This window comes from Nicotiana attenuata, unplaced genomic scaffold (genome assembly GCF_001879085.1).
Source record: "Nicotiana attenuata strain UT unplaced genomic scaffold, NIATTr2, whole genome shotgun sequence".
In the NCBI taxonomy this organism is placed as follows: domain Eukaryota; kingdom Viridiplantae; phylum Streptophyta; class Magnoliopsida; order Solanales; family Solanaceae; genus Nicotiana; species Nicotiana attenuata.
The window spans coordinates 5,024-31,142 of record NW_017677363.1 but is presented as its reverse complement, the minus strand read 5'-3'; the positions used below and the strand labels follow the sequence as shown (position 1 = coordinate 31,142).

General features: G+C 39.5%; 2 protein-coding genes across 2 annotated transcripts; both read right to left on the bottom strand.

Moving 5' to 3' along the window:
- Positions 1-15,376: 15,376 nt before the first annotated feature.
- On the bottom strand, positions 15,377-17,447 carry LOC109221384 (probable aspartyl protease At4g16563). Its single transcript, XM_019385868.1, has one exon. It carries the CDS (start codon positions 17,317-17,319, stop codon positions 15,946-15,948), a length of 1,374 nt encoding a protein of 457 aa, XP_019241413.1. The 5' UTR covers positions 17,320-17,447; the 3' UTR covers positions 15,377-15,945.
- Positions 17,448-23,182: 5,735 nt separating this feature from the next.
- Positions 23,183-23,695, bottom strand: LOC109221383 (uncharacterized mitochondrial protein AtMg00860-like). The gene is made up of 2 exons (XM_019385867.1): positions 23,372-23,695; positions 23,183-23,287 (listed from the first exon to the last, which is right to left on the bottom strand). Exons 1-2 carry the CDS (start codon positions 23,693-23,695, stop codon positions 23,183-23,185), a joined length of 429 nt encoding a protein of 142 aa, XP_019241412.1.
- Between the last annotated feature and the right edge of the window lie 2,424 nt (positions 23,696-26,119).

Genomic DNA, 26,119 nt, shown 5'->3' with positions numbered 1-26,119 from the left:
AGCCATACGTCGAGGATCGAAGGAACATTTCAAGGCGTAACATACCTCGAAATAATCGAAGAACAGATCGAGGTCAAAGTTTTCGGGGACTCATGAGCAAAACTGGGTTTGATAGGCACTTGGGACCGGCGGAGGCACCCCGATTATCGAAGTACAACTTCAGCATCGATGCCTCGGGTATTGTCTCAGCCATTGGCAAAATTAGAGATACTAGATAGCCCAAGCCTATACAGACAGATCCTTCTTAGAGGAACCCCAACTTGATGTGCAAGTATCATGGTACTCATGGGCATAGGACCGAGGATTGCAGGCAGCTTAGAAAGGAGGTAGCCCGGTTGTTCAACGAGGGGCATCTTCGTGAATTTCTCAGCGACCGGGCCAAGAACCATTTCCGAGAAAGAGATGCAAATAGGAAGAATGAACCTGAAGAACCTCAACATGTCATTCACATGATCATCGGTGGAGTCGACGTCCCACAGGGACCGATATTCAAACGTACCAAAGTATCCATCACAAGGGAGAAACGGACTCGGGACTACCTGCCCGAGGACACCCTCACATTCAGCGAGAAAGACATCGAGGCCTTATCTCAGCCTCACAACGGTGCACTGGTAATTTCTATCCTTATAAATAAAGTTCAAGTTAAACGTGTTCTCATGGATCTAGGTAATTATGCAAATATAATCAGGTCAAGGGTCGTGGAGCAGCTCGGGTTGCTCGGTCAAATCATACCAACATCTCGAGTCTTGAATGGCTTCAACATGGCAAGTGAAACAACAAAGGGAGAAATCATCCTCCCAGTCAACGTGGCCGGAACCACACAAGACACCAAATTTCATGTCATCGAATGTGACATGAGGTATAATGCTTTGCTTGGAAGGCCGTGGATCCATAGCATGAGGGCGGTGCCATCGACCCTTCATCAAATGATGAAGTTCCCAACAAAGGATGGCGTGAAAACAATATATGGAGAGCAGCATGCAGCTAAGGAGATGTTTGCAGTACACGACTTGGCACCGATATTGACTCCATCCACATCGGAAAAGTCAAAGGACAAACAGGTGGCCAAATAGCAATCACAACCCATACCCTCGGTTGAGCTCGAGAGACAGGTGATCGATGAACAGGTGGTCGAGGACGAAGAAGAAGATTTCCTCATCCCCCGAGCCTTCGTTGCCCCTGAGGAATCGGATGCGACGAAATCCACGGTCGAAGAACTCGAGCAGGCCATACTGATCGAGCATCTTCCAGAACGAAAGGTATACCTGGGGACGGGGCTAACCCCCGAACTCAGTAATAACTCATTCAATTTCTTATCGATAACATTGATTGCTTCGCCTGGTCCCACTTAGATATGACAGGGATCCCACCGGAGATAACTACCCATCGACTAAGTGTCGATCCCACATTTAAACCGGTGAAGCAAAAGAGGAGACCTCAGTCCGAGGTAAAGCATGCATTCATCAAAAAAGAGGTAACCAAAAGATAGGATCCATTAGGGAAGTAAAATATCCCGAATGGCTAGCTAACGTAGTGGTAGTCCCTAAAAAGGGGAATAAACTTAAAATGTGTGTAGACTACAAAAATTTGAACAAAGCATGCCCTAAAGATTCTTTCCCATTGCCCAACATCGATCGTTTGATCGATGCTACGGCCGGCCACGAGATCCTTACTTTTCACGATGCCTACTCCGGGTAGAACCAAATTCAAATGAACCTGGAGGACCAGGAAAAGACTTCGTTCATCACGAAGTATGGTACGTATTGTTATAATGTAATGCCCTTCAGGCTAAAAAAATGCAGGAGCCACATATCAATGCCTAGTTAATAAGATGTTCGAACATCAAATAGGCAAATCCATGGAAGTTTATATTGATGACATGCTAGTTAAGTCCTTGCGCGCAGAGGACCATTTGACCCATTTGCAGGTGACATTTGATATCCTAAGAAAGTACAACATGAAGCTCAACCCCGAGAAATGCGCTTTTGGAGTCGGCTCGGGCAAGTTCTTGGGCTTCATGGTGTCGAACAGGGGTATCGAGATCAACCCCGATAAAATCAAAGCCATCGAGGAAATCACCGTAGTGAACAATGTGAAAGCCGTACAACGGCTGACCGAACGGATAGCTGCCATAGGCCGATTTATCTCGAGGTCATCAGATCGGAGCCATCATTTCTTTTCCCTACTCAAGAAGAAGAACAACTTCGCATGGACTCCGGAGTGCCAACAAGCCTTGGAAGAATTAAAACGGTATCTCTCGAGACCACCCCTGCTCCATACTCCGAAGGAGGATGAAATACTCTACTTGTATTTAGTTGTGTCTGAGGTGGCGGTAAGTGGCGTGTTGGTTCTAGAAGAGAAAGGTATGCAATTTCCTATCTATTATGTGAGTCGGACCCTAGGAGATGCTGAAACTAGGTATCCACATTTGGAAAAGTTAGCTCTTGCATTAATAAGCGCATCTAGGAAATTAAAAACATATTTTCAATGCCATCCTATATGTGTATTGACTACGTACCCACTTCGAAGTGTCTTGCATAGGCCCGAATTATCGGGCAGATTAGCCAAATGGGCCATCGAACTTGGAGGTATGATATCGAATATAGCCTCGAATGGCTATCAAGTCTCAAATTTTGGCAGACTTCGTGGCCGATTTCGCGCCTACCCTCGTACCCGAAGGAGAAAAGGAACTCTTGCTACAAACGGGTACGTCATCGGGGGTATGGACCCTCTTCATAGACGGTGCCTCGAATGTGAAAGGATCTGGGCTCGGCATCATTTTAAGACTGCCTACGGGCAGTGTCATTAGGCAATCTATCAAAACTTCTAAATTGACTAACAATGAGGCCGAGTATGAGGCCATGATTGCAGGTCTCGAACTAGCCAAGGGCCTTGGAGCAGAGGTCATCGAGGCAAAGTGTGACTCTCTTTTGGTGGTAAATCAAGTAAACGGGAGCTTCGAGGTTCGAGACGATCAAATGCAGGTACTTAGACAAACTTCAATAGACATTGCACCGCTTCAAGGAATGGACACTAGACCATGTACCTTGAGAACAGAATAGTGAGGTTGATGCACTTGCAAACTAGAGGTCATCAATTGAAGAAGATGACATCGTCCCGGGGACTGTCGTCCAACTATCAAGGTTGGTGGTCGAAGAAGGCCATGCATAAATTAATTCAACAAGTTTAACGTGAGATTGGAGGAATAAGTACATCGACTACTTGAAGCATGGGAAGCTCCCCACGGACCCAAAAGAGTCGAGAACATGGAAAGCAGCTCTTTCCACTCGATGAAAATGGAATGTTGTATAGAAGAAACTTCGATGGGCCACTGGCAGTGCGCTTGGGACCCGAGGACACCGATTATGTATTATGAGAAACCCACGAGGGCACTTGTGGGAACCATTCTGGTGCCGACTCTTTGGTTCGCAAGGTGACAAAAGCGGGGTATTATTGGGATAGCATGGAAAAGGATACCAAGGATTTCGTTCAAAGGTGTGATAAATGCCAAAGATTTGCACCGATGATCCATCAACCCGGTGAACAACTCCATTCGGTCCTATCCCCGTGGCCATTCATGAAATGGGGGATAGACATCGTCGGCCCCCTACCAACGGCGCCAGGTAAAGCTAAATTTATTTTGTTTATGACTGACTATTTCTCAAAATGGGTAGAAGCGCAAGCCTTCGAGAAGATAAGAGAAAAAGAAGTCATCGACTTCATATGGGACCACATCATATGTCGGTCCGGTATACCTGCCGAAATAGTATGTGACAATGGGAAACAATTCATCGGCAGCAAAATGACCAAATTCCTCGAGGACCATAAAATCAAAAGGATTCTATCAGCGCCTTACCACCCAAGTGCAAATGGTCAGGCCAAGTCCACAAACAAAGCCATCATTCGAAACTTAAAGAAAAGGTTAGATGATGCAAAGGGGAAATGGAGAGAAGTATTGCCCGAGCTGCTATGGGCATATCAAACGACGTCAAAGTCAAGCACGGGGGAGACCCCATTTTCCTTAGTATACGGGTTCGAAGCATTGATCCCAGTCAAAGTCAGGGAACCTAGCGTCAGGTTTCAGCATACCACCGAGGACTTGAACCACGAAGCCATGAACACTTCTCTCGAGTTACTAGATGAGAAACGTGGGGCCGCATTAATTCGAATGGCCGCGCAAAAACAAAGGATCGAAAGGTATTACATCAGAAGGACGAACCTTCAATATTTCGGAGTCGGGGACTTAGTCCTAAGGAAAGTCACTCTCAACACTCGAGACCCAAGCGAAGGGAAACTAGGCCCCAATTGGGAAGGACCGTATCGCGTCCTCGGAGTCGTAGGGAAAGGATCCTACAAACTTAGCACAATGGAAGGCGAGCAACTACCAAACAATTGGAATATATCGTTGCTCAAACATTATTACTGCTGAGGTATGACCTTCTCCCCCTTTTTCCATTCGTATTTAAAACTAACTCCTTGCAGATGTTCAATTGGAAACATCGAGGCACCTTTTATCCCGAAGACCTTGGGTTTTAAAGCATGCGTTGTACTCTTTTTCCCTCAGATCGGGTTTTATCCCAAATGGGTTTTATCGTCAAGGTTTTTAACGAGGCAATACCTATATGCTACCTAAGGAATATTCAACAAGTATTCAAGGCTTCTTTTCAATCAACCTCGAACACTAGGGGGCATCACCCTTGGAGGTCACATTCTTGAAGAAAGCAATTCATGCCAAGAAGGGCCTCGATAGGAGAATGTTGTAATGGGCCAAACGATCAAATGAACCGTGTCCATGTAGAATACTCGAGCCCCCAGTGGCAAAACATGTACGCATGTATCAATCATTTGAAGAAGCATTCTTATTATATCAAAACATTTTGTTCCTCAAAGAAGTCCTCTATTTCCACATTTATATTCCTACAAGAAACGGCTCAAGGGCCAAAAATGCACCCGGATACTCGGGGACTATCATCGATAGTCGACACATCGAGTCATCGAACACTCGAACTTATAAGACCTCAAAGAGGCACACTCGAACTTATAAGACCTCAAAGAGGCACACTCAAGCTCACAAGACCTCAAAGAGGCATCCCCTCGATATTAAGTCTAAGGCCATCACACTCGGGGACTAAAGGCTATGGCCATATGAAAGACTTCGATCATATGAAAAGGCTACGGCCAAAACAATGCGGCTCAGAGATGTCCGACTTCCGCCATAAAACTAAAAGGCCTTCATATACTTCAAAAAATCGGTTAAATCAGGCTACCCTCAACAAAAGCAAATTATAAGGGGCTTCGATATAATCAGCCCTCGAATAATGCGAAGGCTTCGATAACATCAACCTTTGAAAAAACTTCAAGATGTATTCGATTAACGTTGCATATCAAACTACAAATGAGGTTCCAATCAATCGAACCTTCGAAAAAATCAAACGAATATGAATACAAAAAATACATGCTAAGGCATACCAAAATTTTCACTAAGTCTTTAGCCAGAAAGAGGGAAAAATTTATAGCCATTTTAGAGGCCGAATTGGCCCTATCTAAAGAGCCTAAGGGCCAACCCAAAAGAGCCTAAGGTCCAACCTAAAAGAGCCTAAGGGCCAATCTAAAGAGCCTAAGGGCCAATATTTAAAGAGCTTAAAGGCCGAAGCACACTATGCTCGAGACCTTACCCAGCTCGGACTCAAAAGTCCCGGGCTAAAACTTAGCTCGAAGATCGAACCTTAAGTGGTAACCTGTTATCGATCGTTGATCAAAACACAACCCGAATTTGAATCAAGGCTCAGAGATTATGGCATCAAAAATCAAGCAAACTTTGAAGAAAAAATTGAAGGCAAACGATCAAGGAAACGCCTTTCCTTTTTATATATACAAAAAGATATTAAACAGGATTCCTACAAAGCAAAAAATTACAAAAAGAAAGAAAAACTTCTACCTACACCAGAGGGGCATTCCCCCCGGACCTATCACTCCCCCGGGACCAGCCTCTTCCCCGTGGGTGGCTTCTTCGGCAACCTCCTCCTCTTCATCATCTTCAACGTCATCATCATCATCGGAGGAAAGGACAAATTTGGCATCAGCCTCATCTGCCTTAGCTTGCTTTATCTCCTCGGAAAGATCGAAGCCCTTAGCATGGACCTCTTCGAGGGTCTCCCTCCGGGATCGGCATCGGGCATAGTTATTCCTTCTTTTCTCTCGGTCGGAAGCCCCCCTCAACTCCATCTGGGCATCGATAGTATCCTTCAAATAGATGGCCACCGTCCTGTCGGCCTTGGCTTGTATTTCTCTGGCTTCGACCCGGACTTCCACAACTTCGGCCTTGGCCTTCGCAAGACCAGCCTCGAACTTGGCTATTCTGCCAGCCTGAACCAAGTTGCTCCCTTGAGCATTCTGAAGTTGAACCTCGAGGGCCGATACCTTTGCCAGTGCATCATTTTTAGCCATAACAAGGGTGTCCATCTTCGCCTTCCATTCATTGCACTCGACTTGAACTTGATCTACCTCGCCTCGATGCTGCCCAATCATATCTAGCTTTTGCTGCAGTTGAGACATTGGAGTATTAGCCTCCGAAGACGGGAAAGGTAGCCCGTATTTTTTCTTGAAGAGAGGTTACCTGCTTTTCTAACTCACTCTCGTATTCACGAGCTTTGGTCAACTCTGATCGAAGATGCTTCACTTTTTCCTCCTTTTTGTCAAGGAGAAGCCTAAGGGTTTTCTCCTCATTCGAAGCTCTACGCAACTCGGCTTCAAAATGATGCAATTCGGTCTTTAATTTGTCAAAGGCCGATAGAAAGGAAAGGAATGATCGATTAGACAAAATAAGAAAAGTTTGGCATTGGAGAAACTGCAGTACCACTAAAAACTTACAATTGAGCAAAGACGTTGAGCCTCCTCGAAGATAGAGCTCGCATCCGCTGGGTTGGCCTCATTGACCCAAGCAAAGCAACCCTGGAAGGGGTCGTTTTCACTCGGGACTCCGCCTAGCTCGGACGTCTTCAAGTTTAGAGCATACATAATGGCATTCTCGAAGAAGGCCAGAAATGACGAGGAATGTCCTGCTGTCATGGCCTCGGGGAGATCACCCGAGGCGCTCTGTTCAGGCAAAGGATCTTCGAAGCTTGCTCCTTTTGGAGTATTTCCACAAGTTTGAGAAGCAGTTACCACGTCAAGTGATGTAGGGCCTTCATCCCCTTTTTCTTTTGAAGTTCCTTCCTCGAGGCTAGGGGCCCCGATCTCAGCAGGCTTGATAGCCTCGGAAGATTTCCTGGTTCGAGTCACCAACATCGAACCCTCCATCTCGTCACTGTCATTATCCATGGACTGGTGGACCGAGTCAATATCCACATTGATGACGACGCTTTTCTTGCGCCTCCGAGCGGGCTCTGCTTGGCTTTGAGTGTCCTTGCTCTTCGAGGACCTTTTTCTCTTGTTATCCTTCTTTGGATTTGCAGCCAAAGATCCTACTTCCTCCCCGGGAGGGGGCAACCTCATCTTGAAGAACTCACCAATACCTGTGATAGAGGAATCAGGTCACATGAATAAAGACATTCTTAATAAGGAAAGAAACATTATGACGTGTACCATTGTGTTTCGCTTCTCACTTGCCCTTCGACAAGTCCCGCCACTTGCATTTGTCGTATGATGAAGTAGCAGCTAGTTTGCGAACCTAGTCCTCGAGGTCGAGGACCGCATTAGGCATCCACGGGACCGCTGCAGAAAAAGGAAAGGAATAATATGCAAAGTTAGCAAAATTTATGGAAAAGAACTATAGCAAAGAATTCCACTCACATTCCAAGTTCTATTTCTCGGGGAACGGCAGGAACTCCTTGGAATTAACATTGACGGTCCTCACCCGAATGAACCGGCTCATCCAACCTCGATCCTTGTCTTCGTCGTTACTGGCGAAGAAGCACTTGGTTGATCGGTGTTGGAGTTTGATTAAACCTCGGAAATTTTGAGGTCAATATAATCGGATGAGGTGGCTGAGGGTGAACTCGAGCCCGACCTTTTCGATTAAGAACCTCATCATTATTATGATCCGCCAAAAGGACGGATGAATCTGGCCCAGGGTGACTTGATATCTTTGGCAGAATTCAAGCACGAGCGGGTCGAGGGGACCCAACTAAAGGGGTATGTATACACACTCAGGAACCCTTCTACATAAGTTGTGATGTCATCCTCACGAGAAGGTATTTGCAGAATGACCTTCTCTTCCCATTTACACTCTCTCCTCACAACATCGAGGTGTTTTTTCTCAATTGACCCTATGTATCTCGATGCATGCTCTCGACGGCCGGGGACGTCGGGAGGGTTCTCGACTATAAAGTCCTTTTTCAAGGAAAAATTGTTCGGTATCTCGTGAAGCGCCGGCGGTTTACCACCAGCCGGACGGGAAGCAAAAGTGGAGGTTCCTTCTTTCTGAGGAACGGACTTGGAAGTTTTGGCCATCGGTTCTTTAGAAGAAGAAGGAAGAAATGAATAAACCGGCGAGGTTTTAAGCTAATACGGCGGAGGAACTGGGTGAAAAGGAAACGTATAGAGGAAAATAGGTATTGCAAGGCCGAAAAGTTCTTAATGAGAAGAGAAAACAAGTATATATAGAGGAAGGCGGCGACGGTTCATTAATATTGATGGCCGACCAGCTCTGACGTGCATTTAATGCTTTTTGGGAAAAAGAACCGATGGGACGCTTCGGTCATTTCAACGCTTACGTTATAAGAGTGATGCCATCATAAAAGACTTCGGGAATTCAAATCGTTTCATATCATTTCATTCTAAGAAATGCGGGGACTATTTGTATACGGTCTAAATTGAAGAGCTCGATTTCGAAGACTTGATCATACCCCAAGCTCGAGTTCGGAAGCTCGAAGTAAGAATCGAGCCCGGCCGGGATGTTCGCGCCTCGAGAAGCAAATCGGAAACCCGTCATGATCTTCCTCGAGGACAGTACAATTTCGATCACTCAAGAAAGAGCGGGAATTTCTCAAGGACACGTGGATCAGGGCATAAATTAAGGGATAAGATTTGTACGGAATAGTACGAGTCCGTACTAGGTTGTTATACAGCGGTACCAATAGAATTCTTTACCATGATTTCAAATGTACCATATTAGAGTTTTCCCCTACTATATAAAGGGGACCCCATTCATTTGTAAACACCATCTCATTCACTAAGTACAATAGAACATTCTACTCTGCTTTTCTCGTTTAATGTGCTCCACAATTGTTCTTCAGCTTTATTATTTTTACTTTATTATTCATACTTTATTTGCTCTTAACTCACCTCGAGGCTCCCGAGATAATCTAGCTCGAGGTCACCGTTGCTCTAACAACACTGGTTTGGTTCATCAATTCTTCTTACTTAAACCTAATATTACTTGTATATTCACTAGTATTGGAATAAATCACATATCTTTAAAACCACAAATCACCTTTAATTGTTACTCACATTTTTCGAGGTAAACACCACCTTAAGTTGAGTCTTGAAGGTTGAAGAATAAATCCAAGAGTAGCCACACACAAGAGTGCAAGAAAAATCTCACAATTTTTATTGATAATAGTATGAATAATCTAAGTCTAAAAAAAAATAATACACCCCTTTATATAGAGAGGGGTCACGAAATTAAGCCTAAAAAATAAGGAAATAAAGTCCTATACTACTTTGGACAACAAGTCCAACTACCTTAGGAAAAGGAAAATACTAGGAAGCAAAAACCAAGTCATTCTTGGAAAGTAATTCCAACAATCTTAGAAAAAGGAAAACATAATCTTAACTAACTAGGAAAGCAATAAATATAGTCAAAATATATGGAAATAAATCCCAAATCAATCTTGGATAGAATCTTGAAAATCTTGGAAATCTTGAAAATCTTGAAAGAAAATTTGCAAGCAACTTGGCACCAACTTGTACTCAACATCGAGCACGACTATTGTACCATTCTTGGACATCAAGTAAGTCCTTTTTATGCTATAAAAATGTGGCTTTATGTTGGACTTCATGGGCTGCAAGTTTGGACACATTTTAGGTGCTAAATTGGTCCAACAGTGGCCTGATTTGGACCTTCTTCAGAGGATATTTCTTGGGATCTAATCCACCTCTTATTGGACATGAATTTGGGCCATAAAATAATTATAACACCTAGATAACTCATATCCTTTTGTCCTTAAGCTCTTCCTCCCAACTAACAACTTCTGTGATCGTTCCTGAAGTCCAATGACCTTGTTTTGCAACTTTTTAGCTTGAGATCTTGTTAAAGGATCTCTTTAAGATTCCAAAGCTTCATCCTTGTCCTTGAATAGATTTGAGCTTCCTAGGATGCTATCAAATTCCTTGCCTTTACATTCTAGTTGATTGGTAGTCTTTTGCTAAGTACAAGAATTTATTTTGTATTAAAAATAATCGATTTTTAATTGAGTACGTAAATTATTCATCACTATTTGATTCAATTATCATCAATATATCCATGGTAAATTATAGATTTCTCAAAGAGCAATTGATTTAATAGTGTTACCTTGAAAATGTAGTCGCCGTAATATGCGCTTGGCAGTGTATGTCTCACATTTAAGGAAAAAACCGATAAATAACCGGAAAAAAACGAAAACCCGACAAAAACCGAATTGATAAAAAACCGACTTAATTAATTTGGTTCGGTTCCAATATTTAAAAAATCGACTTACTGGGGTTGGTTTCTTTTTAGAAAAAAACCGACCCAAACCGAACCATGTATACCCCTAGTTATACCTAGAGGTCTAGCTATGCTTTTTTACGAGTTTGGCTATTGCACTTTTTTTTATTTCTCATATTTTAATTTGACGTATAAAATCTTTACTTTTTTTTTCAGTAGAATTAATAGGTAAATGATGATTTAGTTGGAACTGAAAGGCTATAAAGATTTTTTTTTAAAAAAGAAAATACTACAAAATTAAACGCGACGCCTATGCTTGAGGATCAGAATGACTTTTATCAAATTTTCTAACTTCCAAATGATAAACGAAGATGTTAAAATTATATGAGGTAGTCAAAATGTAATCTTTTCATTCTGGAGAAACATATGTGTCAACAAGTTTAAGATAAAAATATCATATGCTACTTTCTCTTTAAGTTTAGAAAGGCAACTATTTTGCACTGATTATTTTTCCGTTTTGATATCCTTGTTTCTTGATAAATTTTTTCATTTCTAAATTCATCGCTCAATTGCTTATTCAATCTTTTATCTGAATTCTGTCATATTATTGATTTATATATAAGTATTTGAGGTAAAAAAGAGAACTCACAACAATGACGACAACAACAACAACAATAACAACAGTGAAATTCCACAAATGGGATCTTGGGAGGGTGAAATGTGACAGACAGTGACAACAACAGGGTAAGTAGACGTAAATAAGAGAACTCGGAGATTATAATTTCCAATTCTTTTAAGAATAAAATTTAAATATACTGTTATTAGGAAGAATGAAAACTGCTCTATACTTTCACTGTAAACGAAATTATACAAAATATAGATAGAAAAATGAGAAATGATTGATTTAGTCGCATTTCTGTCTAACTAAAACAAAGAAAAAGGTTACCATTCACTGTAATGAGAATTACAATTTTCTCAACAAAAAAAAAAAAGAATTACAATATCTATCATATGAATTAACTTTGTAATAGAAAGTTAGAACGATAAGGAAAGAAAACAAAAATTATTTTAATTACAATTCTAAATGCAAGTAAGTTTATTATCATGATTAATATAGTCATTTGTAAGAATCACTTTCATGATATTACTAAGTTTTAAAATTATATCGAATATTCCAAAAGTATTAAACTATATACCTCCAAATCTTCCCACATATTCTAAAACATAGCACAATATTTTAATTTGGGATACACCAAACATATCACAATATTCTAATTTAGAATACAATATTCAAACTAAACATACTATAATATTCTAATTCGGAATACAATATCAAATCAAACATATTATAGTATTCTAATTTGGAATACATAATATTTTATTTTGGAATACTATAAGTATACACGATCAAATAAATCTATAAAATAGGCAATCATGGTAAAATAAATTTATAAGTAGGTATACATGATATAATAAATAGCTTAATCATATAGTGTTAATTGATATTTTCGGTGGGCATATGGCGTAGATTCCTTCTTACGCGATAAAATCATTATTTCTAAAGATGGGCTGCGAATATGAGAGTTTGGATTTAAATCACTTCCAAATTTCATCAAATTTATTGTACTATATTATTTAATTTTATTTAATAACTGAATATATAATAAATTATCTTTAAAAGTGAGTCAATCCTTAACAAGTATTGTACGATGTAGAAATAGAGAGAATCATTCTTCTTTTTCACATTTGAAGTTAATACGCATAGACAAAATTGAGGACTGCTCACCAATTTACTGAAAAAGATGGCCAACCTGTTGCAAATAGCTCAAAAAAGGCATAAATTTATCACCATAGCAAAGCAAGCATGGCAGATTCAAATGCAAAAGTGAGCAACATCTGAAAATAATACTCCCTCCCGTCCACTTGAAGTAATTTTTGGCTCTTTTCACACATATTAAGAAATTCACCTTTTAGTATTAATTAACAATGAAATTGACCATAACCTTAATTTGCTCATTGAAAATATAAAAAACTACTCATAAGCTCTTTACTCCAAGGGCAACTTTGAAAAGAAGAGTTAACTCCTTCTTGAATCTTGATATCTGAAAATATCAAATATTGTTGGGTCCGGGCTTAGCCCGGGCAGACCTTCACTAGTATAATAATAGGCTATAATAATAATAATAATATAAAAAATTTGACAAAAGTTTGTAATTTAAAAACAAACTTAAATAGTACACAAAATATTTGTAGGGAAGAAACAAACACTTAATGCATATTGTTTGTGGCAAATTGAATTAAAATATTCAAATGTCGTAAATATTTTGAGCAATCAAACCACGAATTACCGTTCAAATATTTTTATCTCATTGATTTTCCATATTTTTTACATTTGCAACGTTGACTCGTTCGGATATTTCAGCATCAGGATCAACAAGTGGCACATATCTCTCATTCTCAACTTCTTGAAATGCATTGTCCACATTACAGACTTGGAGAGGCAGTGAAGGAAGGTTAGGTTTTGAAGAACATGCGAGCCAGTGAAAACGACATGGTAGTTCTGTTTTAGAAAGAAATATTGTAGGGAAAAAATAGTAAAGTTTTAGTCAAACTTAAAGTGCTTATAATCTAAAAAATCATAAGTTGGGGGTGATAAGCTTATAAATAATAAATAATTTTAACTTATTTTTGGCTTATAAATAATTTTAATTTTACCAAATACGTAGATAAACTTAGCCAAACACGCTCTTAATTAGTTAACACCTTACGATTATGCCACCATCCTCAAAACAAAAGTGACAATTTCTGAAAAGATTTACAGAAGATGGGCCGGGCTAAAGGAGAACTGTAAGGAGTAAAAGCCCACGCAACAAAGAATATTGGATAGCCTGCTTATCTCTCTTTTAGGAATTTTTACCTCCTATAGCAAAGGTTAACACCTTATTTATTTTAAATAAATATCATTTAAAAAAATTATATTCTATAAATTTATAGCAAAATATCTAATTTTGGTTACCTCCTACCCCTAAGCCACTAAATACGCTATTCAGTTACACTATTTTCTTTCTCTCTTCAATAATGAAAGCAGTAAGTTTCCTCTTTATCAATTCGCCATCTTCAACTGCTCCAATCCGAACCAGCAAATTCACCATCGCCGACCGCCGCATAATATTCAAATTCAAGTGCTGATGACTCGTCTTCGTCGTCGTCGTATTGATATGGTCATATTTGGTCTGATTTGAATTCTTGTAAAGGCTACAACGAAATGAACCTAGATGATTTGTCGGCGCACACATGCAATGTTTTTTCTTCTGATGATGATTTTGTTGGCCGCTATTCTGCTGTGGTTCACTGCGGTGAACGGAACGGCGAATTTGCCGGAAATTAGGGTTTTTTTCTTGAACAAAGATGACGGAGTTAGAGGCCGAGCAACTTGATTTTCTGTTAATATATTTCAATGTATTTTCATGTATTCATTGTCTTTTTTTTCATTGTAACTCAATGTATCTCGTTGTATTCCATGTATTTCATTGTATTCACTGTCTTTTTTTTCATTGTATTTCAATGTATCCCGCTGTATTTATGTATTTCATTGTATTCACTGTCTCGCTATATGCCATGAATGTATTCATATATTTTTTTAAATTAATATAATTTATGTATTCAGATGTATTATATAATTTCTCTGAAGATTACTTAGTTTTTGGGGTATTTTTCGGTTGAGAATCTTTTTTATAACTGAAAATACAAATTTTGTGTGTTATAAGTGAGTTTGTTGAGTTATATTAGAAGTCTATTATGTTAATTGATTCACTTTCCGTTTAAAAACAGTGTAATCCCATGTTTCACGCCGTGAATACAGTCGAATACAATAATCTGTCCAGCTGTAATCCCATATTTCACACCATGAATACAGTCGAATACACTCGAATACAACAACTGATTAGCTGGACTTCCCTGAATACAGTAGCTTAAATACATCTAATACATCTTATAACAACAGAAAACGTATCTGCAATCCGTAATATAACAAATGGTATCTATAGATAGCTAATTACGACTAAAAGATAGTGTTTTATGAAAATTTCTCTACCTTTTACTTGGGCAGCCCAGATGAAATCAATTACAATAATGTATAACACTTAAATTTCTTTGTTCTTACATAGTTACATAAGAAATTCAATTTTTTGCATTTATGAAATATAACATTCATCCTTTTCATGTTCACTTCAGATGAGTTTTAGAGGATATGACAACTTCTTTCAACCACCCTTACTTTTCTCTCCTAGTGGAATCGGTCAGGCCACATGGAGCGACCCGTGACTCATAACTTCACACTGAAATCTGAATGAAGGATCAGGACTCAGAATTGGATCAGTGAGAAATGAGAATAGTGAGAATTCTTGATATCTCTGCCTAATATGTAAAATATGAAGTGCTTAGTTAACAAGAGAAAATAAAAATCACTTGATTTACTCCCTTTTTCTTTCTTTTTTTCCCAGTAACCCATAAACATTTCTGGAAACTTTTGGACAATTCTGTTTATTGAACCAAATTGCTTTTCTTCTGTATTATAGTTGTAATTCTCTGTCACAATATCTTCCTTTTGTAGTATTCATCTGTTTTTTCTTCACCTTTTCCCCCTTTAGACCATCCATTCAAGAAAAATAGTAGTAATACTTTTGGGAATTCCTTTTTTTTTTTTTTTTTTAATCATACTAGTGAAGTAAACCCCAAGGCAAGAGAAAATAGGTTTTGTAATCTTAAAATAGTATTAGCAACTGGCAGATACACCACATGATGTTTCAATCATATCCTAAAACACACTCAAAACTCAAAAGTGCCGTCTTTTTGGAGAAAATGCACCATCCAACCACATGATTTCCTTGTCTGACAATGCGAAAGTTGTTTACATAACACCAACTAAATTTTCTTAACTAAAAAAAGAAATTAAACTATGAGCTACTGAGAATTTATTCCTAGTGTAAAATCAACAAAAACTTCTTCATAAAGTATGCAATTTCCTTCCCTTTATTTCTTTTTAGCCTGCCTTGCCTTGCCTTATGAAAGTTGTTTCCGAGAGAGCCTCGGCTCTTCCATTATTCCTAAGAAAAGTTCAAAAAAAACAAAGGTACATGGCTCTTAATCTTCCACCAATAGGCCTCCACTATAATACCTCTACCAATTAAACTACTTTAAGAAGTAATCATACTACAAAATCATGTCAGATTACCTCAAAAAGCAAATATTTTGTTGTGATTTTTCTAAAGGTAAAGTCTTTAAGCACTTTTCACCCTTTCCTTTTCCTCAACTTTATGTCATTTGCAAACTTGCTGTCTGAACCCAAACTTGTCATTCTTGAGATCAAACTCAACAAACAAATTCTGCATCTGAAAATTCCCAAGAATTATGGACGGCCCGGTCGATAACTCAGACCCGGAATCTCTATCAGTAACCATAGTCAAACAAATCACATCTTTCTCGCCAACAATAGAGAAGTAATTTGCTAACGGCAATGCCATTTCTGCACCACCTTTGAAATGAAACTTCAGCTCTGGCATTGACACTGTTTTATGCCCTGAAACATTAAAACATGGCCTTAAACCTGTCAATTTTTCAATTTTCTCAATTCTTGAAAACCCCTTTACTTGGTTCACAAAAGCACTCATCACTGGCTCAAAAATTCCATGATTCAAGAATGTGAAAGTTGTCCCTGAATCCACTATAGTCCCACCATCCCCTTTGGAATTTGGTGTCAAATAATGATATGGTATTTTCACTTTCTGCCCACCAACTGTGATTTTTCTTAGGCCAACATAATAATACTCTAATAATGCATTTCTTCTAGCAACCACTGGATTTTTCAGCAAAGGGGTGTAGCTCAAATTTGCTGACTTTTCATTACAACTATCCAAAACAAGCATGCTACTTTTGCTAGTGTCATCAAATGTATGAGATACAAGACAATATGACAATTTCTTGGCACCTAATTGATTTGGCAATGATGAAAATCCCCTACCAAAACCCGCGATTCCAGCCGGTTGTTGAGAGGAAAATAAAGAACAACCAACAAGAAAATTTGTAATTTTCTTGTTGGGTAAGTTTAATGTTTCAACTAGGCCAAGTCCACCCGTGGAACCTGCACCATATAGAATGATATAAGGTGGGCAAATCTGTTTGCAATTTGATGTGTTTTGTGATTGACAATCTTGGCAACGAGATTTTGGATTGGTTTTGGGGTGAATCCAGCTACATTTTGGATTCAAACATCCAACAACCCTAGCTGAAGTTGACAACTTGGGAACAAATGTAGGAATATTTTGTGAAGAAACAGGACATTTGGAACATTGGTATTTTTTAGTACATGGGAACCAAACAAAGCTACTACCAGTGTCCATAATAAAAGACATTTTTTGAGGAGGAGTACCAAATCCAAGAGTAATTGAGTAACCTCCATAGCTATGAGGGTATAAAGGGATTTTGGAAACAGAAGAATCTTGAGAATTCTTAATATGATGAGCTCTAGCTAAGGAAACAGAAGCTAAATGAGTGAGCTTTTGGTAAAAATCTTGATTTGGGTTGGTGTTGAAAAGTGAGAGGGGAATTGTTGTTGGGGAGTTTGATGAAGAAATGAAGGGAAAGAGGAGAGAAAGGATAGAGAGAAAAAGGAGGAGAGGAGAAGAAGAAGCCATGGTTTTTGGGAATTGTGCCTTCGGAGATAATTGCCAATCTAAATAGTAGGAGCAGTACGTTGAAGTTCCAATTACTACAGTAATAATTTTCTATTTCAATTCATACGGCGATGTTTGACAAAAAAAAAATAGTAATCTTAAATATGTAGTGAGAACTTTGTGATCGTAAGTACGTCAATTAAAAGTTAAATTAATTCAATACATCATTTTAACTAGACTAATAATATAAGAAAGAGCGACAGGAAAAGTAGTAGTATATGTTGATGTAATTGAGTGTCTTTAGTTAAAGCAGAATAGTAGGTTTTGGCACCTCTTGGGACATAGGTACAACAGTAGGCATGTGATTCAACAATCCAAAAACTTGAAAAGCAATTAATTTTTGCACCGAAGTGTGTAAACGATAAGGGAGCGGTAGCCGGGGTTGACAAAATCCAACAACACTTGCACCCACACATTTTGTTTTAGATGCTAACCATTACACAAGCATTTTGTTTGGTGCTATTTCCTTTTTGGATTATATAGCATTGCTATCACAAAAGAAATAAACAAAAATAAGTGAAAGCGTAAAGATACTATTACAACTAGGTAGCCATAGAAGATTTACCCACCCTATTTCCAGAGCGGTTAAAAGATTGTGATCACGACCAAAGTATATTCACTAAGGTTTGGACATATGGAGATCATTTTTCTCTTTATGTTGAGGTTCAAACTTTAGTCTCTTACTAGCTTTAGATTACGATGCGTCGCACGTGTATTCCACGTCACTCAATAAATAATTCATATAAAATAGTAAGGTACGATGCAACACTCATTTATTATGTTTACATAATAATTAACAAATAATAATTGAATATCTTTTGAACTTGTGAGACGAACAGTTTAATATTAACATCTGCATTTGTCCATGTTAGTTAATATGAAAGTTATATAGAAAGAAATAAAATTTTAGGTGATCCCATTTCTAAGCTCCTTTTTTGAGTTATAAATCACTTAGCTATTGTTATCCTACCTATTCTTTTTATCCAATAACAAACAAAGTTTATATTGAAAGCATATTCGATAAAATAAGAATTAATTGAAAAAAATGGTTAACATTTAAGCAAATCTTTCATAGGCAACTTTGCGACCAATAACACTTGACTACGAAATACATGATAGCCGAAATTTAGGATAAGAATATTTAATGACGTACAGATCCTATGGTGATTAGAGTTAACATTAAATATACTTTTAAAGGTAAACAATTCAGCTAATTATCTCGGCGTTATTTTACTATGATACAGACGCGCACACATACTCCAACATATTGACAACAAATTATACATTGAATTTGACATCTCAGGTTCAATTAAAATTTTTCTCATATGCTTTAGAACTCTATCCTTTTGTTATTCCTTATAAACTTAATATGCTACATACAATCAAATGTACGTATACACCACCAAATAATAAAAGATAACGACAACGAAATAATCGAGCAAAGAAAATGCATATAGCAAACAAATATCCAAATACAACATAATAATACGCGATGCATGTATATTTTATATCAATGAATATAAATTTTAAGTAATTACATAGATATTATTCTCAAAATGTCACGCCCCGAACTATGGTCTGGGCGTAACACGGCACTCAGTGCCTGACTGCATGCGACCGAGCGAACCAACTGTATGGCTGGATCAACATGTGGTATAACTATGAGCTAGAGGTAAATGTAAATCATGATAGTCTACTAAAAAGTCTAATTGAAATATCAAAGATGCGGAAAAATACTGAAAGGTCTGCAAGTATAAACAAGTAGCCGACAAGGCTAACACATGAAAGCCTGCTAATATTTGACTGACTGGGTTATAGTCTACGAAGCCTCTAAAGAATACTGAAAACGCCAACTGTTTACCGGGACAAGGTCCCTGGTATACCTTATTAACTGAAATACTATAATGACTAAAAACAAAAGAGAGATAAGGCCCCGAAAGACTGGGGCTCACCAATAGCTGAAACGAGATGTCCTAGCAAGCTGAATCGTCGACCTGTAAATTGTTACCTACATCGCGAGATACAGGCCCCGCGCAAAAGGGGCGTCAGTACATTTGAATTGTACTGGTATGTAAAATAGCTGAACAAAAGAACTGTAAATACTGAAACTGAAATTGAACTGTAGCTGATAAACTGATAACTGAACAAGGAAGTAAGGATGTGAATACTCCCTCTTTTGAATGATGAACAACCTGTTTAACTGAATATTAAACTGCGGCCTCAGGCCCTATATATAATATATATATATATATATGTGCACAACTGCGGCCTCGGGCCCAAGTATACGTATACATAACTGCGGCCTCAGGCCCAAAGATGCATAAAGCATAAACTGCGGCCTCAGGCCCAAATACAGGTGTTCAACATTCAAGAATATAAAATCAGGAACTGAGAATCATATTACAATACATGATACTGAAACAATGAGCCATACTGGGTTACATGATACTGGAATAGTGAATAGGATTAGACTGAGATGAGTATTCATAACAAGTTGATTTGTCATAACTGAAACTCATAGAATATCGAATGATTATGAGACTATGCCATCTAGAGAATAGAAGTCCTACTACTGATCAGGGAACTAAGGCATAGTTCCTTTCTGAGGAGACTGGTAATGATCATAATGAATAGGACGTAGGGAGAATCATAGACATTCCCAAACATAAAGAGTTAGCCTTACATACCTTAACTTCCTGCTCTTGAGCGTAATACAACGTTTGTCAATCCTTTCAACTTCAATCTATAGCAATACAAGTCAAAGGGATTCCACATTAGCTATAATGCTCATGTTTTGGTCACTTAAGTATTTTGTCAAACACTTGATAAAAATAAAGCTTCATAGTCCTTATTAATAGTGTCTCTACACCCAACAACCTATTCTCTTGTTCCTAGATAAATTCTAAGGTCTCAAATGATTACACCAACATTATTCTTCATCACCCATAAGGAAAACAACACTCTTAACCAATAATCAACACTCAACACCCCAACCCTATAATCGTTCATGCTTTTCTATCAACCCCAACAACTCATGTCTCATGAACTAGGATTTATAATCATTAAACCAATGCTAGAATCAATTAGAGGGTGAAGACATTACCTTTTCGAAGTTCAAACCCTTGATTTTCGAGTTCTAGGCTTCCTTCTCTCAACAATGATGTCCCAATCGAATATCTAATGCTATGGAGGGTTTACCCATGTTAATAAGATGTTGGAAAAGTGAAATTAACTTAGAATCACCATTAGAACTTACCTTGGGTGGTGGAAGGACCCTTAAGGAGTTAGGTTTTTGAGACTTCCCCTTTCTAGAGCAAGTTTTTATGTTTTGGGGCTGTGGGGGACGAAATATAGCTTTAAAACGACCCCCCACGCGTGAGTTCGTGCACCTGGAGGCTTGTTCACGCAAGAGTTTGCGCTCAACGGCAGTAACACTGCCTCCCACGCGCGAGTTCGCGCACCTGGAGGCTTGTTCGCGCGAGTGTTCGCGCATACGCGTACTGTTCCGAAAAATGCACATAACTTTTTGCACAGAGTCCGTTCGGGCTCCATAATATATCATTGGAAAGATATTTCAAAGGCCTACAACTTTCATGCTTTGCGTTTTCCCTAATTCCTTACAAATTTTCACTATAACTTGATGGAAGGCAGACCTTCTGCAACTTAGTCGATTTTTGTCAAATCTTATGCACCTCTCTTTCCATTTTGATTTTTGAAACAACTATTTTACCCACAATCATCCCTTTGGGACTTCACATGTTCAAAATATAACCTTACCACTCATTTACCACATTCACACCTAAGCCGAATTTATGGGGTGTTACATTATCTCCCCCTTGGGATCATTCGTCCTCGAATGATGGTCCTGGTTGCAACTATGACTATCTATGGACATTAAACGGGTGTGATGATGATATGCGAATATTGAAATATCATGAATACATGTGTATCCAACTGAATGAGCACGTGATCACTAAATACTAAGCTGAGTAAATACTGAAGAACATGGAGATTATAATATAAGAACTGAATGGAAAGGTCAATTACCTTCCACATTTTCCTTTTGCCCTTCAAAGAGATGGGGATATCTGGACTTCATGTCCTCCTCGGCTTCCCATGTAGCCTCTTCAATCTTTTGATTCCTCCAAAGCACTTTTATTGAAGTAATTTCCGTAGTTCTGAGCTTGCGAATTTGACGATCAAGAATAGCTACTGGAATTTCTTCATAAGATAGGCTGTCTTTAACCCCTATAACCTCTGTAGGAACCACAAGTGACGGGTCTCCCACGAATTTCTTCAACATGGACACATGGAACACTGGGTGTACGGCAGCTAGTTCTTGTGGCAATTCCAACTCATAAGCCACATGTCCGATCCTTCGCAGGATTCTATATGGACCAATATAGCGGGGACTAAGTTTCCCCTTCTTCCCAAATCTCATAACGCCTTTCATGGGCGATACTTTCAAAAACACCCAATCATCAACTTGGAACTCTAAGTCCCTACGCCGCACGTCCGAATAGGACTTTTGGCGACTTTGAGCCGTCTTCAAATGCCTTTGTATTAAGTTGACTTTCTCCATAGCCTGATAGACCAAATCGGGTCCTAACAACTCCGTTTCTCCGACTTCGAACCAACCAATTGGTGATCTGCACCTTCGCCCATACAAAGCTTCGTACGGTGCCATCTTGATACTAGAGTGATAGCTTTTATTGTAAGCAAACTCAATGAGAGGTAGATAATCGTCCCAACTACCTTTAAAATCAATAACACACGCCCTCAACATATCCTCCAGAGTCTGAATGGTGCGTTCCGCCTGTCCATCTGTCTGAGGGTGAAAAGCGGTGCTGAGGTTCACCACCCTTGTGCCCAATCCCTTCTAAAAGGATTTCCAAAAGTTTGCTGTGAACTGCGCACCATGATCTGAGATAATGGACAAGGGAGTCCCATGCAATCGGACAATTTCTTTGATATACAACTTGGCATAATCCTCGGCCGAATCTGTAGCCTTTACTGGCAAGAAGTGAGCTGACTTGGTAAGTCGATCTACAATCACCCAAATCGAATCATGCTTCCGGAACGAGCGAGGTAGACCGGTTATGAAGTCCATGTTTATCATCTCCCATTTCCAAATGGGAATTTCTATATTCTGAGTTAAACCGCCAGGCCTCTGGTGTTTGACTTTCACCTGCTGGCAATTTGGACACTTAGCCACGAAATCTGCTATATTCTTTTTCATATCGTTCCACCAATAAACCTCCTTAAGATCGTGATACATCTTTGTGGAACCGGGGTGAATAGAATACCTAGAATTGTGGGCTTCTGACATAATCCTCTCTCTGAGCCCATCTACGTTTGGAACACATAGTCTGCCTCTGTATCTCAAGGTACCATCATCTCCCCCTTGTTCAAAAGCCATAGTCTTGTGTTTGTGAATTCCCTCCTTCAGCTGCAATAAGTAGGGATCACTGAACTGTTTTTCCTTCACTTCAGCTACTAAGGAGGATTCAGCCCTGTTCTGGAGAACAACGCCACCATCTTCGGAGTCCAAAAGTCGAACTCCTAGACTTGCTAAGCGGTGGACTTCCTTCACCATAGCTTGCTTGTCTGCCTCAACATGAGCTAAGCTGCCCATAGAACGCCGACTGAGAGCATCGGCTACAACATTTGCTTTTCCTGGATGATAGAGGATATCAACATCATAATCTTTAAGTAATTCGAGCCACCTTCTCTGACGTAGATTTAATTCTCTTTGCTTGAAGATGTACTGGAGGCTCTTGTGATCTGTAAAAATGTCAACATGTACCCCATACAAATAATGGCGTCAGATCTTGAGCGCAAACACCACAACTGCTAATTCAAGATCATGAGTCGGATAATTCTTCTCATGAGCCTTGAGTTGTCTCGACGCAGCTATGACTTTACCGTGCTGCATTAATACACACCCAAGACCAACCCCTGAAGCATCACAATAAACAACGAACCCCTCGGTTCCTTTTGGTAGTGTCAGGACTGGAGCTGAAGTCAACCTCTTCTTTAGCTCCTCAAAACTTTTCTCGCACGCGTCGGACCATTGAAACTTGACTTTCTTCTGAGTTAATCTAGTTAAAGGGGATGAGATAGAAGAAAATCCCTCTACAAAACGCCTGTAATAGCCTGCTAGACCCAAGAAACTTCTTATATCGGATACTGAGGTAGGTCTAGGCCAATTCTTCACTGCCTCTATTTTCTGAGAGTCCACCTTCACGCCTTCCCCTGAGATGACATGGCCCAAAAATGCTACTGATTTCAACCAGAATTCACACTTAGAAAATTTTGCATATAGCCTGTTCGGCATGGTCAGTCTCGCTACGGGAATAAATCAAGATGTCATCAATAAACACGATAACAAACAAATCAAGATAAGGCTTGAAGACCCTATTCATCAGGTCCATGAAAGCTGCTGGTGCATTCGTTAAACCAAATGACATTACCAAAAATTCGAAATGCCCATATCGAGTCCTAAAAGCTGTTTTTGGAATATCGACTTCCTTAACCTTCAACTGATGGTATCCCGATCTGAGGTCAATCTTGGAATAACACTGGGCACCCTGAAGTTGATCAAATAAATCATCTATTCTGGGAAGAGGGTACTTGTTCTTGATGGTGACTTTATTCAACTGACGATAGTCAATGCACATACGCAAAGACCCATCCTTCTTTCGGACAAACAAGACTGGTGCGCCCCAAGGTGAGACACTTGGCCTTATAAATCCCTTATCTAGAAGATCTTTCAACTGGACTTTTAGCTCTTTCAACTCTGCTGGAGCCATTCTGTAAGGCGGAATAGATATCGGCTTAGTGCCTGGAAGTAGATCAATTCCAAAGTCAATCTCTCTATCGGGAGGGATTCCAGGGAGATCTTCGGGAAACACTTCTGGAAACTCATTCGCAATAGGTACCGACTAGAGAGTGGGGATCTGAGCATCTGAATCCTTAACTTGAAATATCTTCTGAACCTCATCAATGAAGTTCTGCGGATCCTCATCCTTTTTGGAGCCTGTGAAGACGGGAGGTTTCATGTTGAGGAATTCCCTAGACCTGGAACTACCCGTCTCATGAACACCACTGGTCCCCTGCCTTTGAGCCTGGGTAGCAACAATCTGGATGAGCAACTGGATAGCTCCCCTTACATCCATGTCTGAAGCACTGGGCACTGAACCCGGTGCAACCCCCTGGGCCGGAGTGTCCTCCTCCTGAGCAGCATTAGCTGTGGCCCCCTGGCTAGTAGCTGAGGCCCTCCTGGTGTACTTTCTTTTTGCATGCATTTTTCTGAATTACGCAATTCACACGGGTTAGAAAGATTCCTGAAAGCATAACTCTAACTGCACGATCTAGAGTATAAAAGAAATGGAACAATCCTAGATGTCTTGGTGGTCAACTGTTTACATGTGTGGCGCGCACACACACATAAAAGAGACCCCACTGGACACGACTTCATAGACTCCCTAGGACTCTTGAACCTAGGGCTCTGATACCAAGCTTTGTCACACCCCGAACTATGGCCTGAGCGTAACACGACACTCGGTGCCTGACTGCATGCGACCGAGCGAACCAACTGTATGGCTGGATCAACATGTGGTATAACTATGAGCTAGAGGTAAATGTAAATCATGATAGTCTGCTAAAAAGTCTGATTGAAATATCATAGATGCGGAAAAATACTGAAAGGTCTGCAAGTATAAACAAGTAGCCGACAAGGCTAACACATGAAAGCCTGCTAATATCTGACTGACTAGGTTATAGTCTACGAAGCCTCTAAAGAATACTGAAAATGCCAACTGTTTACCGGGACAAGGTCCCCGGTATACCTTATTAACTGAAATACTATAATGACTAAAATAAAAGAGAGATAAGGCCCCGAAAGACTGGGGCTCACCAATAGCTGATACGAGATGTCCTAGCAAGCTGAATCGTCGACCTGTAAATCGTTACCTGCATCGCGAGATACAGGCCCCGGGCAAAAGGGGCGTCAGTACATTTGAATTGTACTGGTATGTAAAATAGCTGAACAAAAGAGCTGTAAATANGCATCAAACCCAGTACTGTATTGAATACGCACTGAGCTCACACATCAGAATAAAGTCATGAGCGAGTTATGAAGCTAGAGAATAGAAGTTCTACAACTATTCAAGGAACTAGGCTTAACTATATTTCTGAGGCAATTGGTAACGTCGTAAAAGAAACGTAGTGTAAGGAGAATCATTAAAATTCCCAAACATAAAGAGTTAGCCTCACATACCTTAACTTCCTGCTCTTGAGTGTAATACAACCTTCGCCAACCCTTTCAACTTTAATCTATATCAATACAAGTCAAAGGGATTCCATATTAGCATAAATTCTCATGTTTTAGTCACTTAAACATTTTCTCAAACACTTGGTGACATAAAGCTTCATGGTCCTTATTAATGGTGTTTCTACACCCAACAAGCCATTCTCTTGATCCTAGATAAATTCTAAAGTCTCAAATGGTTATAATCAACATTATTCTTCATCACCCATAAGGTAAACAACACTCTTAACCAATAATCAACACTCAACACCCCAACCCTATAATCGTTCATGCTTTTCTATCAAACTCATCAACTCATATCTCATGCACTAGGGTTTATAATCATCAAACCAATGCTAGAATCAATTAAAGGGTGAAGATATTACCTTTTTGACGTTCAATCTCCTTGAATTCGAGTTCTAGGGTTCCTTCTCTCAGCAACGATGTCCC